Raw genomic sequence first — 17,366 nt, forward strand, 5'->3', positions numbered from 1 at the left:
ACAGTAACAGTACTGCTCTGCACAATTGTGGTGAGAAGAATATAATCTTAGAATGTTATTCTGAGATGCGGTTTGGCACTGTTTTGGTGCAACGAGGGGGCAGGTGGTATATATAAATATATATGTATTATATTTATTCATTTTTTGGTTAATGGTGACCTGGGCATATTTGAATTAAATTCACTAATTTATTTGTTTTCATCATGTTGTTCTGTGCACCTAAACTATTTTAGCACCTACTTCACACAATCTACACTGTCCCCATTTGTCTTCAGATGTGATGCTAGCATCTCCGGTTTCTGATTTTATCACGTCTCTACTGGCCTGCAGTACCTCTCAGCATTTCACTTTATACTTTCTTGTCTCCCTCTCTTCCTTGCTCACACATTCTGAGTGTTTTAATCCCCAGGTCCGGTTCTTTGATCCTTCCCCTCTACCCCTGCAACCCGCCCCCCAACCAAACAACCATCAACCTCCAAACTCAGGCCTTGTTCAGAAAAGCTCACCCTGAAGTCAATACTCCCTGGCCAGCCTGCCAGCTTACACTCGGGCCGGGATTAAGGGGGCCTCTTTCTGAGGAGACAGTGGAAGTTACCATGACGCCCCATAAACTTAAAGGCCCATATTTATTTTTTGTCTTAAAAGGGATGAATATTCAAGCGTAGCTCTGGGAAAATCACCAGTTAATCTAATTGCAAGTTTGTGGCCTGCTATGTAGGCGTGCATGTCACCCTGGGCTTGACCCGGCTAAACTGCAGCCTGAGTCATATTACAATGCCAGTGGACAATGCCAGATAGCAAATATGAGACTTTCTGGGATCTGGGTGCAAGTATAGAGTACTAAAGATATTGTTAAACATATGCAGTGATCCTAAGAAGTCCAGTGTTAAATAAAAAAATGGATCACACAATAAGAAACCAGCTTTCTACAAATGTTAATGCATATCCACATCTCACAAAGCCAGCACACTCTACCATAGCTATTGAGTATCGTAGCACAGTTCTTTGGCTTATATGTGTTCTGTAGGCTGAGCTCTGTGGGTTGAGTATTGTGGGTTGGAAGTGTCATAATTGAACCCATTATACTATGCTATTTCAAGCCAGTGAGAATGTGAAGACCCTTGTCCTAAATTCACTTAGGTTCTCAACACTTTTGGAGGACACATATACCTGCTGAATAGACCAGTATGAATTTCCATGTTGGTTTAGACTGGATTATACTGGTTAGTGTTGTTTGGTGATGGTCTAGCTGACAGACTAGCATCACTTTAGTTGGTGAAGCTAGTTAATCAGTATGGCCTTTTTCGTATAGCTGGTTGACAATGAGAATCATGCTGGTTAAGCTGGTCAAGAAACCTGGTCAAAACAACAGCAGTTCTGAATTTCCATGCTTGTCTTGGCTGGTTTATGTTGGATAGTGCTGTTTTGGTACTGGTCTAGCTGGTTGACCTGCATATCCTTAGCTGTTGAAGCTGGTCAACCAGCATTGCCTTTTTTTGTGAGACTGGTTGACCTAGGAGGTCTTAGTGGTTAAGTTAGTCAAGAAGCCTGGTTTAGACACTATCAGACCTGAATTACCATGCTGTTCTTAATAAGCCAGTTATGAAACCAACATCACCTTTGCTGGTGAAGCTGATCAAGCAATTTAGCCTTCATATCTAAAGCTGGTTTATCAAAAATAAATAATAAATAATAATAATTGAACTGGTTAAGTTAGTTAAGAAGCCTTGTGGGGACACAAGCATACCAGCATCCAAAACACAACATTCGTTGGTGACAAGCAAGTATTTAAGATAAAATGTTTTAAACAAAACCCATTAAACTGACCAGCCTGGTTGGTGGTGATGTTAACAGATGCAAAATGGGGTGCGTAGGGACTCTTGTTGGAGACTCCGTTGACGGCCTGGATCTCAAAGCTGTACTGAGTGTGAGCTTGAAGGTTCCTGACGGTCACATGTCTCTCGGTCAGGCCGAGGTGGCGTGGAGAGATGTCCACATTGTCATCACACCTTGTGCAGGTTCCACGCTCTGGCAGACACTTTTTACAGATGACATTGTAGAAAATGTCATCTCTGCCACCTTGGTCACGTGGTTCACTCCACTCAAGTAACAATGATGTCTCGTTTACGCTGGAGATCACGTTGCGAGGAGCTGAGGGCACGGCTGCAAAAAATGTATTATGTTTTTGTTATCTTCTGAATATACAAGTACACATGCAAATAATTTAGATAATAAAAACCTGGTGAAAAGAACAGATTAAAGTAGACTAAGATAGTTTGCTGGTTTTGATGGTTTCACAGCCTTTCAGCAGGTCTAGCTGGTTTACCAGTATGTCTCCTTGCCTGATCAGCTGACACATGAACTAAATCCATCTAAAACCATCAAACTAGACCAGCTTGAGCAGTGAAATAGCATCGGTGCTGCTTGGGGAAAGCATTTTTTGGATGCATTTGCTCAGACTGCTCACACGGTTTTGAGCAAACACAGCTAGAGAGAAGCTAATATGAAGCAGGAAGAAAATTATTAAAAAACAATCATTCTCCAGACTGACGGACCAGTGACTAAGAATTTGGTTTGAAGACATACAATAGATAATTTCGGAATTGATCCAATGGTATTTGGATACATAAATTAGTTTTTTTGTGTTTTGTTTTCAGATGAAATTACAAAAGAAATAGCACTGCTTGTATCTGGATGAAGTCATTCAGGGCTGAGTCGAGTTAATCACTCACTTGTGCATCCTGAGTCGGGAGAATCGTTGTCCGCCCGATAGTACCCATTCCTGCAGGAGCAGATGCTGGCAGCTCCAGAACTCGTCCGACTGTTAGGCGGACATGGGGTGCACAAACCTTCACCTTGTTTTGACTTGAAGGTGCCTGGGCTGCAAGCTAAAAAAAAAGCTTGTTGTTTTTAAAAATGCATTGAAAACACCACTTTCACAGTTAGCGGTGAAAACAGTAATAGATTCATTAGCTTTAGCTTTAGCTTTACTACCTTTATGCATGAAAATGGCAGCCCATATGACAGCAGCCATTTTAGAATCACATGACCATCTGAATAATACTCTCTTAATCTCAGTAATTGTCTTGTTATTGGACACTTTCACTCTTGGATTAAATTAATCATGGCTGATTGTGAATAGTGAATTTCTACATTGGGATCTGTAACTGAACGCTATTGATTTTAAATGATGCTGCATCCACACCACTAGGTGTCACTGTAAGTCCAAGAGGATACTGAGTGCTTCTTTAACTGACTCTCTTTGTTTGTTTGTTTTTTCGTTTTTCTCTTGCCCGCAATATGTGGTCTATTTTTCCCATATTGACTTTTACAATCTTGGCATCATAAAGTACGAAGGCGTACAGGTTCCTTCTTATGTATTTGTTTGGCAACGTTAATTTGCTAATGCTTTCCATATATTTCCCTAAATAACCCCCTTATGACTAGACAACATCCAACAAAGTACCCTAGCCTAACATAAACCCACTGTGCATATGCTAACCGTCAACATTAATAACAAACAGACGGCTGTTAGCTCCAAACACCAGCACTCTTTATAATGAACTCCTTCAATCGATACTCAAACAGAGGACATGTTGATGTTGCACCAGAAGAAATATCTCTCAAAGTTAAACAAAGCTTATTGAGGGGAACAAGAGAAAGTGTGAGCCGTTATCTTATGAATACAAAGATTACAGCATCATTCACTGGTCTTTGGCCTTGTGGAGCACTGAGACCATTTACAGAGCTTGTGTACACATTTTAGTGCACTTTTTGATAAATGTGGATGTGCTCTACAAGGTGCACAACGACGCTAGGATCTTTCTGCTCTGTAGGTCACTTTAAATGTCTCGTTCAGTGATCGAGGAGCCAGTTTTATGTTAAATTCCAGCAAGGAAGGAATATAACAGCAGGTTTCCAACTTTATCAGTAAACTTAAAGGGTTGGAAACAGCAAATAAAGAACCTCTGCAATGTTTTTGATTAACATGTATGAACATCTGGTTTCTAAGCTGAGGTAAACTTCCTAGTTCCCTTTCTCAGAACGTGCAATATTGACATAGCGTTCCATTAGTGCACGGAAACTGTGTTAACTTAGCTAAACGGGGGTTGTTTGTTCAACCATTTATCAAAGGTGTCCAAAGGTACAGGTAGTGAAGAAGGAACTTAGGAAATGATTCACGTAGAGATAAAGATGAAAGAGTGTAGGCCTTGTGAATGCGAGCTTATCGCACATAACACATCGCCTTGGAGATGAATGAGTCCTTAGAGTTTTCCCTCCGATTTCAGATGTACATAAATCAAACAAATCTTAGATAGACAAATTGAGTCCATCTAGCCCCCATGAAAGACTGCTCGAAATTCCCCTTTTAAAAAAAGTCAGGCTGTTATTTGAAGGGTTGAATGTGCTGATTAATCACTTCCAAGAAGGTAAGAAGTCAGCCCTTTGCTTTCATCATCATCTTTCCTCTAGCAGCACTCCTAACAGAGCAAGAGAGCAGAGAGGTGAAAGCAGGCAAAGAAATGCAAATCCTGCAAGCTTTTTTTCATGATTTCTCTCACTTTTGCACTCTTTCTTTTGCTCACACTCTATTGTCCAAACTATCTCTCTCGCTCTCTCTCTCTCTCTCTCTCTCTCTCATTGAGAGGAGAACATAGGGCTTAAAGGAGTGATTAGAATTTGTGCTGAAATTGGAAGTGAGGGCAAAAACGGAGAGGAAAAATATGGAGAAAAAAAAAAGATCGCGACAATTAATATTCATGTGAATGTCCAAACAGTGCTCCAGCAGGGTATTAATGAGACCAGTGGCCTTCAGATGAAGGCGCATAAGAGAGGGGAGGGGGTGACAGAGATTCATCCCTCCTTTAGTTTTCGGTCAACTTGAATAGAGAATGTTTTAACAGGGCTCAGCCAGCAGTGCTCTGACCTTGAGCCGCCACACTTAAACGAATGAGTTTTTAACTGTACGTCACAGAGCAGATTTGCTAGGACTGCCCAATTTTTCTCCAAAGGTGTATTTATAGGTTTTAGTTTTAGTTTTGTTGCTATGGTGTTGCCAGTTGTGTTTTTTGGTGCTTACTGGCCGAAGTTAAAAGAGCCCACCCCTAATTCTGAAACGGAATGGGCAGGTACCATAGCTTATGTGAATGAGACCTAGTCCTTTCTTCAGGATTTGTTCACTCACTGATTATATCAAAATCCATGCCAAAAGGTAACTGACCGAAAAACTAATCATTTGGAGTGAAAACAGTAACGGGAAACTTCATAACACAGAGAGTAAAAACAGTGAGCGGGAAAAGTTAGTTTTAGGCACGATGTTCATCTATGGTCTCATGGTCCATCTAGTGCATAAGGGACCATCTTAAAGTCCACAAACTGTGCTAAAACGTTAGTGGTGACCAAGCGTTCATTCAACTTGCATGATCTAACTTAAAAAAAAGTATTGTTAAAAAACAAATATATATATATATATATATATATAAAGGTTCCGGTTGCTGCCAATGGATAGATTTTCCAAGTATATGCAATTATAATGATACAGTATTCTATTTTTTTGTATAAAAAAAAAACACTGACCTCATAATTGGTCATGCTGGCATCAAATGTAGAAAGTGAGCCATCACGCTGGCAGTCTACTGCAACCGTCAGAATGTCAAAATGCTTTTTTAATAACAGTGTTTGTCATGTTTGTATATTCAAGTCAACTGAATGGGGTTTTAGTGCAGTTTGAGGAATTTCTAGACGGTCCCTTACACACCGTGTACCTAAAATCTTCTGAATTGCTGTTGTGTTTTCTAACTTGTTTTTTGGTTTTGATTATTTGTTGTTGTGTTTTTAGATTTGTTATTTCGCTTTGCACTTCACGGCCAACGTATTATTGCCTTATCAAGCCCCGCTAATAATCCTCTTTTCTCTGTACACATATTCCTCACTGTTCAATTTAGTTCTTTACTCCACAGGGTCACTGCTCTGTATCTCCAACTTTGTGGTTCTTATAATGTGTTGGAGCCTACTGTCTGTCTGTGACCTTTAACCTCCTGTGCCTTGACTGTCAGGGTTACTTTTCTCTCTCCATCTCATACGCTTCATTAATGTTTCACTGCAGCCCTTGCCCTTGATCCGCAAATCGATTCCTGGTCTCCTCTCACTCCCAGCTCTCCATTTGACCCTTGACCTCCCGCTGTCTGCTCTGCTCACTTTCACCACGGCTATGTTACACGCCGGCTTAATTCACCTCCGTCTAAACCTGATATGTTTTTCATCAAGACCCCTCCTTTCTCTCAGCAAAAACTGTTCCACACCGACAGACATACGGAGTCTTTTACTTATTCATTGCTTTGCTCTGCTTAAATTGAGGTCGAATAACCAAATTCGCTGTTAGGCCAAACACCCTCAATAAAAAATAGGATGATTTGTCCATGTGGCTTAATATGATACTGCAAGATAAGAATAAACTGCAAAGTGAGAAAAAAACACCCAAAACACATATATCAGCACTTGGGATGGGTGAAACAGCTTAAAATATTATCTTATTTTTTTTCAGCTTTTTGACGATATTCAATATGTATCTCAATATGGATGTATTTACTCTGAAATTACTTAAAAAGAATATTTGTTTTCCATTGTTGCCACAAAAAGATGATGATCAAAAATGTTAATGAAAGAACAAAAATAATATATTATACTGTAAAATAAAATCTATTTAAAAGTAATCAAAGCATGTTTTTCCATTGATTTTTGTCATCAGTAACAAAATAATTGTGAGTATATCATAAATACAGTAGTTGATATATTCCCCAGCCTCAATCAGCACTCACCTTGACATTGCGATTCCTTAAGTGCAGGCTCAAACCCTGCCATACAAGTGCAGGAACCTACAGGAACCATCCATTCTCCATCTCCATTGCAGTAGAGCTTGAGAGGAACCGACACTTCCAGAGCATTAACCACACAAGTGCCAGGGGCAATGACTAGTGACGTGGCCTCCGCACCTGTTGCCGTCTCAGGGAAAACCGCAAAATTGGCAATAGATGTAGAACACTTCTTGTAGAAAACTCGCACGGAGATCAAAGACATGCAGGCGCCCAAGTCTTGGAAGGCCAGGTAGAAGCCAGCCTTGGAAAGTGGACCAAAGCTGCGAATCTTGGTGTTGACGCGACCGGACTCCAACATTGAGAAGCTCTCATCTGGAGCAATGGTGTCAACTTTGACATAAGGGTTCTCCATCCAAAATGGACTCGTGGCTGTTGCTGAATCTGAGTCCGATTCGTAGTAGAAAAGGTTGAAGGTCTCTTTACAAGATCCTGGAATGTTGGGAATGCTGTTGCAATCCCGTACAGTAAATTTCATCTCCACATACACACGGAGAACGTCCTTGCGAGGGATGAAGTCGCTACGAAGCCAGTTGTTCTGGTTAAGCTCACGAACGTTGCAGACTTGGTACGTTCGGATGGGATTCATGGCATCGTCATATCCACTAACTTCCTCCCACTGAGCAAAAGGTGAAAGAGACAAACAGTAGGAAAAAGATAAAACTATTAATCATTGTTGTAAAAAAGTAAAACAAGGTCACCTTGAGACTTTAAGTCTACAGGGTGAGCTAGCATTTAATATGCTGCATTCAAGGTTTCTTCAACAGAACAATAGCAATAAAAGGGTTTTATCTACAGTACAGTACCATAAGTTTTATTGTCAGTCTTACAAATGAAAGCATTCTCAATCTGATGTTATCTAGAGCTTTGGAAGTCAAGTTCTGAGGTGTTGCACTACAAAGCTACGACAGGCAATAAATCGCTCTTAGCTACAGCTTCACGCGCGGCAAGAAAAAAGCTCAAGAAACTATATGGAGGAAAGCGCAAGGTGATAAAAAGAGTGAATGGGGTGGATAAAAGCGAGGGAAAATGACATTTTGTGCTTTTGGATTGTGCCTTTTCAATTACACATTGTACACATGCTGGTCTTTCATCCGCACTCACCTCTGCAAATTCATCACAATTACTGTGGAGTGTCAGAACTCCATCAACAATAACAACGAGTGGATGTTTACCTCATACCTCGAGTGTGGAGCACCCTCGGCATCACTTCACAATCAATTACCATTCAATAACACCATCATGATTACATTGTATTCATGCAGAGCAATATGCTATGCAATAGTCTGCCGGAATTGTGCCTTTTGGCAAGCAGAATAGAGAGAAAATATTTTCTAATAGTTATTGAAACATCATTTTATAAAGAATACATTTTGAAGAAGATTTTTTTTGTGTGGCGTTGGGGTCCTCAAAGCTGCATTGCTTTGAGGGAGGGGCATTCTTATTCTTATTATTTCATTGGACTAATATCTCAAGTGCATCAATATTTTTAAACTGTTGTCCCAGAAGAGGACAAAAATGCAACATTAGGAATTCAACAATCACTTTTGATTGCTAGTGATAGCAAGTAAGCAAATAGTTAAATCAGCGTTTTGAATTAAGTTTGGACTGATTTCACGATTTAAACATTTTATTTAAATTTCATGGGTTTGGTGTGAACGCCAACTGAACTGAAAATGTAAAGAACGAGCAAGAGTCGAAAAGGAAAGGAAAACTAGCACAGCATCCAGAGATCTGTTGATCAGAGCGGCGCAGTGTTTGTGTAGAGGTAAAGTCTTTAATTAACACAGTGATATGGATGTGGTGTGGACAGGCCATTCATCCAGATAAGCCCCGGAGACCTGAGGCAGACTGAGGCGTCCAGAAATCTTTGCTTCATCACGGCCTCGCTGAGCCAGGGGTGCGGGGATCAATTTTCAGCAGCAGGTCAATGGGACAGGAGAAAGAATGAGGTGTAAATGGCCATTTAGTTCAGTGGAATAAATTGCTGAGAGAGTGCAGATGGGGGAAGAGGAAGTGGCTCGCACTTTGACTCCTCTGGGTATTACAAATCACAAGTATTTGAAATTATACTTTCTCTTTCCAGGATTAATGCCCACCCAACACACACACACACACACACACACACACACACACACACACACACACACACACACACACACACACACACACACACACACACACACACACACACACACATAGACAAAGATGATGGCATGGGATGATGGTTATTGTTGCTTTATATATTTATATGAACAGTATTTTTGATGTCAATTGCTTAGTTTTATCCAGAAATTACACTTATATTTTTCCTTTGTGGTCTTAATGTAGAGTCTGTGTTTCTATGTTTATTGCTTTGGTTGTTTGCAGGTACCTGCCTAACGACTAATGGAGTTTAAATAAGAAAGAACAAAAGAAATGCTGAGTCAGACTGGGATTTAATCCAACTTTTGCTGAATTTATTATTATCTGGGCACAGTTCCAATTTATTTGTATTTTTTTGGGGTCCGACATCCCTTTCAATTCTGTGTAAGACAAAGTAACAAATGACCGTTGAACAGAATCATTCAAAAACATGTCGAGGTCTCATTTTACCTCACATATATATATATATATATATATACATACACATCGATCAGCCACAACATTAAAACCACCTGCCTAATATTGTGTAGGTGCCCCTCGTGCAGCCAAAACTGTGCCAACCCTCATCAACAATCATGCCACGCTCCAAATCACTGAGACCGCATTTTACCCATTCTGATGGTTGATGTGACATTAACTGAAGCTCCTGACCCGCATATACATGATTTTTATGCACTGCACTGCTGCCACACGATTAGATAATCACATGGATTATTGTTGGTGTCAGATGGGCTGGTTTGAGTATTTCTGGTATTTTCACACACAACAGTCTCTAGAATTTACTCCGAATGGTGCCAAAAACCAAAAACATCCAGTGAGCGGCAGTTCTGTGGATGGAAATGTCTTGTTGATGAGAGAGGTCAACAGAGAATGGCCAGACTGGTTCAAACTGGCAAAGTCTACAGTAACTCAGATAACCACTCTGTACAACTGTGATGAGAAGAATATAATCTCAGGATATATAGGGTTGGCGCTGTTTTGGCAGCACAAGAGGGACCTACACAATATTAGGCAGGTGGTTTTAATGTTCTGGCTGATCGGTGTATATACTGTATATATATGAGGTGAAATGAGACCTGGACATGTTTTTGAGAGATTCACCCCAGTATAGTGAGTGATTCTGTTTCAGATTGAAAATAAATCTGCCAGAACACTGTGAAATTTACAGAAGTGCAGCACTGGTGCCACATTTCCCCTGTCTGCCCTAAAATACAGTGGGGTGTTGCGGGTGAAATGTATACATGTGTGCCTGACAGAGAGCAGAAGGGGAAGAACTGAGCAATGTATGTTCTGAAATGAGACATCTGTTGGGGCGTAAAGTGGGTGTGATGTGACCCATTGTCCTGGTGGGAGTTTTAGGGCTTTAATGGTGTCGGGGAGGGAAATTTACAAGAATAATATATGGACATGAAAGAATGATTTGTGTTACTGGGGCTTTCGTGCTAAGTCGCTCGGAAGTAAAGTTTTTGGGGAGGAGAACAATTTGCAACATCTTGAAATGGTGTGTCAGTGGGGCAGGAAGGGGGCACATGCAAAACCCTAATATTCAGGATATCAGGAAGAGCAGTGCCCCAAAGACGGATATTAATGGCAAAGATGCACAGAGGATTCTGTTTTCTGATCCAGAAGCTTGTGGGCACAAGTTTTAATTTTAAAGAATGAGTGTATAACACAGTTAAGATGTAATCTGATCTGGGTTTTATCTGATTAAACTCAGTACTTTCTATGTTAGACACAGTATTTTTGAACAAGACTGTAACTGTAATCGCCACTTATGATTCTGATTAATGTTAAGATCTACGATTTAAGACATTTATGGGTATGAACAATAAAAAATTTATATATATAATTTCAAAATGCATTTTCAATTATACTTTTCATTTAAATATATATATATATATATATATATATATATATAAATTAGGTTTATACATGTACATTTTATATAATGGGATCAGGTAAACCAAAATCAATCACGGAAATAGTGACTCACCCCAGTTTCAGGATGTGAAGTCCATGCAAGTTCAGTTGTGGCCCATTTGGTGTCCATCATTGTTTCTGCAGACAAACAACAAAGAGCCATTATATTTGAGGAACACTTTCTATTTAAAAAAAAAAAACACTTGAAAAGACTTGATTTCATATTGTGCAGGAGGAGCCAACGAACACATAACTGTTACTGTCCATATAGTTAATCATTACTAATGTATCGTGGTACATTCACGGGTGCAGGGACAGAGAAACACCATCATGCTAATCAACAGTGAAAAGATGGTGGAAAGTGAAAACAGCTTTGTGGATGATCCAGAAGGCATTGTCAAAGATTTATGACAGCACTTCTCTAATTAGATTTAATTAGCCGTGTATTTGCTGGGTGGGAAAGAATAGCTAAGTGTTTTTGAAAGACAAAGCAGCTCCCCATCCTAAACGTACACACATACACACACACAACATCCACAGACTCAAACCCTTAAGCTAGCAGCTGTAAACTCAAGTGGATATAACTGAGCAAAGGAGTTCTTCAATGACACCATAAAACTGACAAAGGCAGAGCTTCACACTTTCCTCAATACCCAATATGCTCTGACTGTCTGTTTTGTTTTCATAAGCCCATACATGCACAGGTGTTTCTTCAACTTTGGGCAATTTCATGACCCAGGGGGTGATTTTTTTAGAACAAAAATATTTTACATTAATTTTCTTTATATATATATATATATATATATATATATATATATATATATATATATATATATGAAGATCACATTAAAACTGACTGGGAACAGTTTTACCAGGCCTTCATCATTTATTTTTTTGGTACTTTTCAGATGTCTTTTACATACACATTTGACTGTTTTAGCCTTGTCCCAGACACACACATTCAATATTAAACTATGAAAATCCATTTAAAAAAAAATACATATAATTACATGTTTAAAAGTAAGATAATCTAACAAAAGAGTGAAATAAACATGAACCATTTCAACATTTATTGTGTAAAATTGATTTCTCTCATAAAATTTAATAAAAATAAAAAATTAAATAAATCTGTTCCACAGTTGTGTTGTCATTTCCACCACACCAAACAATTCTGCCCCAACAAAATTTTTGAAAATGTTAGTGTGCTTGTAATTCAAGCCAACAGAAGTTTCCGTGCCATGCTTAAGGTGAAATATCACTGTAATTTTGAAAAGTTATGCAAAAAGTATACAAAAAAAAAAAAAAAAAAACTGAATTATGTGTATTAGGGATACATAAAATGTACAGATCAAAAGTATTTTTTTTATAAATCTCTACTTTCACATCGAAAAGTGAAAGTGGAGATTTCGAGTAAAAAAGGACTTAACATTTTTTGTTTCTCACACACACCTATTTTATCACTTCTCAAGATACAGATAAAATATTGAAATTTTATGGATAACTTTTATGTTTCCTTTATGTGATTTTTGGACCAACAAAGGTCTGATCACCATTCACTTGCATTTTACGGACCGACAGAGCTAAAAATCTTAATTTGTGTTCTGCTGAAGAAAGAATGTCATACACATCTGCGATGGCATGAGGGTGAATAAATGATGAGAGAATTTTCCTTTTTGGGTGAACTACCCCTTTAAGAATGTGATTTCCATCAGTTTCATTGCTGGAAATCACACTGACTGTGGTAGGAATTGTCTTGACTTTCAGGGAAAAAAAGACAAAACTGACATAAATCTCATGTGATGCATGTGCATAAAGTGTTGGTCTTTGTTAGTAGACAAATCAAAATTATTTTTGAGAGTGCTGAAAACTGCTTTAATTTTCGACAAGTTAAAGAAACACCCATATATGCACAAGACCTCCCAGAACATCTTAGAAGTGCCTGCTAAATGAATGAATAATGTGAAGTACACAGCTAATACAGCTGCTTCACTAAAATAACAATGCCCATTCCACTCGAAATGTCACGTTTGTAGTGAGATTAAAATGTCAAATTATTTGGGAGCACATGCGTGTCATCTTTTATGTCCTTTTTACCACTTTATCAACATGTAGTAGCATAGCAGCGTAGCAAATTATGTATGTAGTAACGTCAATGGAGACCCTGCGCTAGAAGCTAGCTTGAAGTTAGCTTTCCATTGTTTTATATCTCCTCTTGTGCCTGCAGGAAACATTCAGCCTGACTGTGGCTACACAAGATGTTTCAAAGAAGTAGACATTTGGACAATAAGTAGAAACCATCTCTGACCTTGTTTTTTGTCTTTAGTTAGAATTCAAAATTGATTTCCTGTTGGGATGTCACGCATTGATGACATCCACTACATTGAGAGATTACATGTCATATTCTGTCACTGACTGACAGGTGCAGTGACATGTAAATATTATCTACAAAAGCTTTCATGGTTTTAAAGAAGGCAGTTGCAGCATCGACTGCTGTCGAAAGCTAGAATTCAAGGTAAAATCAGAGAAAAACAATCGGGTGAAAGCAAATGCATGTGTGAGTGAGTCTTAGTTCTGACTCAGTGAAACAGGCAGAACGTTTCGGAGCATGCGGCAACTGACTCGCGTTCAGCAGCATTCGGTGTTGATTGCATTTTGTAAGCTGCTCTGAAAAGAGCAGCAAAGCAGAGCATTGTGTCAGCTGAGTGTGCTTTTAGGTGAGGAAGCAGTCCTGACTCAATGAGAGAAAGAACATAGCGGAGGGTGACCCACCCCTCACCCCAGCCCGCCGCAGTCAGGAGGGCGAGAGAGAAAGGCCGTGCCCTCAATGCGACAAAGAATTTGCACTTCTGCATGAAGCCTCTTCGTGGAGCCTCGATTATGACTACAGATGATTTTGATACAGTTAAAAGCTATATATATATATATATATATATATATATATATATATATATATATATATATTATATATATACAAACAAATGTTGATGTTGTACATTAATTTACTACTTCACTCATTCCTACTTTACTAATTTTCACAGTTTGTACAGTATACATATATATATATATATATATATATATATATATATATATATATATATATATAATTAAAAAAGTGAAAATACTTTATTAGGTGTACGTATATACATTATTTACTTACACTATGTACACTTAATAAACCTTATTAACTTTTTCTATATAGAAAAAACACCTTTTTAGCTTGTACAATAACACATGGGTAACACTTTATAATAACATAAATAATTAAGTTATATATACACTGTAGACAGTATACTGTATATATATATATATATATATATATATATATATAAGAGCAGTGCGAATGTGTTAAGAGCTATATGTGTCTCTTTACATTTATTTTTGTGACAATGCAGATTTTCGCCAACAGGTGGCAGCTAAAGCCATTTTTGTGTCTAAGCCAGTTAGGTGACATGAAGTGAGTCAGCATCAGTCAGTGTTTTCATTCATCAGCACTACGTGATCGCTCGTATTAATACTACACTACTAAAGCTAGTAACACCACTAACAGCTTTAAACGAACTTCAACATTAAGGCTGATGCAACAGACATTGTCATTACACAAAGTCAAGGTGCTTCCACATTGGAGAGAAAATATTGTTCTAAATGGTGGAGGAGATTGCAGATTCTATAGTGAATGACTCTTGAGCACCGGCTACTGTGAAATAGGGAGGGATAGCCCCGCTTGGATGGCTATTTTTCCACTGAGAAAATTGGATGCATTTGACCAAAATGACATTATCTTCTAACGCACTGACTACACCATCTCTACTGGGAAGTGGCTCATGCTCCATCTCTCTCTCACACACACACACACATCCATCATTGTTTCTCCAATAACATAATAGAAACAGCACAAGCCGTGGTACTAGTTCTAAAGTTACGTTTTTGAGAGGCTTGGACGCATCATTTGGTTTGAACCAGCAATGGCAGATTCTGGTCCATTGCGTAAGAAAGTAGTTCCATGCACAAATGCGTTTTTTTATGACTATACTAAATTTTTCCTTATTTTTCAAATGTACTTTTAATGAAACTGTTGTATATGAACAATATCACACTCGCAATCGTGCTATATGGCCCTATATCAGCACTGCTGTAATTAAGGCACTCGGCCTGCGGCCGAATCACAGCAGTGCTGATGTAGGGCCATATCGCAACCTTGCTCATGTGATATTGCTTAAATATATATATATATATATATATATATATAAAACACTACAGTAACACTAGAGTATTAGTAAAATGCTAAATTAATATACTATATTAACCTTTGGTGCATACAACTTCACGTTGTTTTCTAACCAAAAGTCTTCAATCTTAAACTTATGTTGAAGTATAAAATGAGTCAATATAAGATAGATAAGTTGTACATTCAACATGTACATTCAAATTTGAATATATCTCAAAATATGCAAGATGTTTGAACTATTTCAAATAAAATGGGTGGCTGTGGCTCAGTTAGTAGAGCAGGTTGGCCTCTAATCGCAGGGTTGGTGGTTCGAATCCTGGCCCACATGACTCCACATGCCGAAGTGTCCTCGGGCAAGACACTGAACCCCAAGTTGCTCACAATGGCAGGCTAGTTCCTTGTATGAATGTTTGTGTGAATGGGTGAATGAGTCACAGTGTAAAGCGCTTTGAATATTGTTAAGGTTAAAAAGGTGCTATATAAGTGCAGACAATTAATTTAATTAATTGCAATTAATTTATTGCACTACAAATAATGGTCAGTTAAGCATTGCAAAATGTTATGTTATAATATAATTGTTAATAACTTATTAAAGAAAGCTATAAACGTTCTTACAAAGTGTTCCTGGGAAATGTAAACATTTGAGGTTACTAGAGCACACATGAATGCTTTAAAAAAAGTATGCTCATCTGATTTTTAAGAAGCGTATAAGGGAAGTATGAAAATCTGCTTAAATTATTTGTTTCTGGCTCAAACACTAAACATAGAAGTTGCATGTCATATGCACATTAAAAGCAAAGTCACATTCTCTAACATTCATGTAAGAAAGGTCAGCGCCTCCATTCTAATCCACTAATGACAGAGCAGTGCTAATAACAGAGAACGACAGAGAAACACACACACATACACACTCACTCATTTTGTTGGTTTACAAGCTCCTTAAAACATTTCTTTGTCCAAATAAGCAATCTTTTTAAAAGAGGGGTATGTGAACAAAACCACTTCTATTGATACAAAGAATGCTCAGTGGATTTAGAAACTGACTCAGAGCTGTGTGGGCAGACAGGTGAGAGATTAGTGCAGGATTTCTGCTGAACTGCTTTCAGCTTTAGTGATTTCTTTTCTCATGTTGTTCGGAGGTTAGGCAACCATCTAGCACACACGGAGAGCAAAACAAAATGCGTGTGAAACAGAATGATCTGGGTTTCGCTGTGTTTATGATGCATGAATGACACGACTGAGCAGAATTCTGAAGCTTCGTTTCTATAAAAATGAATACAAATTGGTTTAAAGGTGTAGTGTGTAATTTCTGCATAACCAAATTAAAATGCAAAAATAATGACACTCCCCTATCTGTCATTGGCTAGATAAACAGATAGTCCCGCCCCAAATACACATGATTGGTTGAGCCAACGTAACTGTGTCAGGCTATAAACAAACAGAGCATTATTAAAAAAATATAATATGAATAAACTGTTATTCGTTTGATCAACTTTATTCAATGTTCCCTGTTTGCAGGAAGCTATTTTCTCATGCGTCTCAAAATATGTCTATTTTGTCTCATGGTGCGTTGTTGTGAATCCTCACTGAACGCCAGGCCACACATGGCACAAAATGAACGTCACTCTGTCTCCAAACACTTGAGCTCTGTTTGGCCCCCCAACACATCGATGTGTCAACAGTGTGAGGAAAACACTGCATTAAACACATTAAAGCTATTAGACTGATTGATTTGTATGTGCTTTTGTTGCAGCTTTTATTAGCTCTTGGGGGGTTAGGTGCAGTGGGCTAAAGCAGGGGGAAAGGAGAAAGATGGAGAGAGAAAAACACTGAAAGAAGATGAGAGGCAAAAAAGGAGGGGAATCCTATTTAAATTGAAATGTGGTGAGCGGCCCGGGCTTTTGTGGCACAGTGGAGTGTGGTGATTAGGGTTGCTTTTGGCGAGGAGCATCTAATTGGTCGCCGGTTCTTGATGTAGTTGGCTGAATCTTCAACACATGGAATCCTCCATGGGAATTGGGACTCTCCTCATCCCTATCTGTCCACTCGCCATCAGTCATTGCACAATGCTTGTTACTCTCTCTGCTTTTTACGTACTAACATGTTGCACTGTCAATTTGACAGAAGTAATGCTGCGTTCACACTACGAATGACTATAATTAAAAACAATTTACAATGCAATGATGACAAAACTTGTATTTGTG

At 38.5% G+C, this 17,366-nt stretch overlaps 1 protein-coding gene across 6 annotated transcripts in view; it reads right to left on the minus strand.

Moving 5' to 3' along the window:
- Nucleotides 1-17,366, minus strand: part of LOC127639523 (ephrin type-B receptor 3-like) — a 76,019-nt gene that overhangs the window by 20,913 nt on the left and 37,740 nt on the right. For all 6 annotated transcript variants that reach the window (XM_052121572.1, XM_052121570.1, XM_052121568.1 and 3 more), the window contains exons 2-5: nucleotides 11,011-11,075; nucleotides 6,819-7,491; nucleotides 2,733-2,888; nucleotides 1,828-2,163 (exon numbers count right to left, since the gene is read on the minus strand). In XM_052121572.1, coding sequence (XP_051977532.1) covers nucleotides 1,828-2,163; nucleotides 2,733-2,888; nucleotides 6,819-7,491; nucleotides 11,011-11,075 — 1,230 coding nt within the window. The remainder of the gene's footprint in view (nucleotides 1-1,827; nucleotides 2,164-2,732; nucleotides 2,889-6,818; nucleotides 7,492-11,010; nucleotides 11,076-17,366) is intronic.

This window comes from Xyrauchen texanus, chromosome 48 (genome assembly GCF_025860055.1).
Source record: "Xyrauchen texanus isolate HMW12.3.18 chromosome 48, RBS_HiC_50CHRs, whole genome shotgun sequence".
Taxonomy (NCBI): domain Eukaryota; kingdom Metazoa; phylum Chordata; class Actinopteri; order Cypriniformes; family Catostomidae; genus Xyrauchen; species Xyrauchen texanus.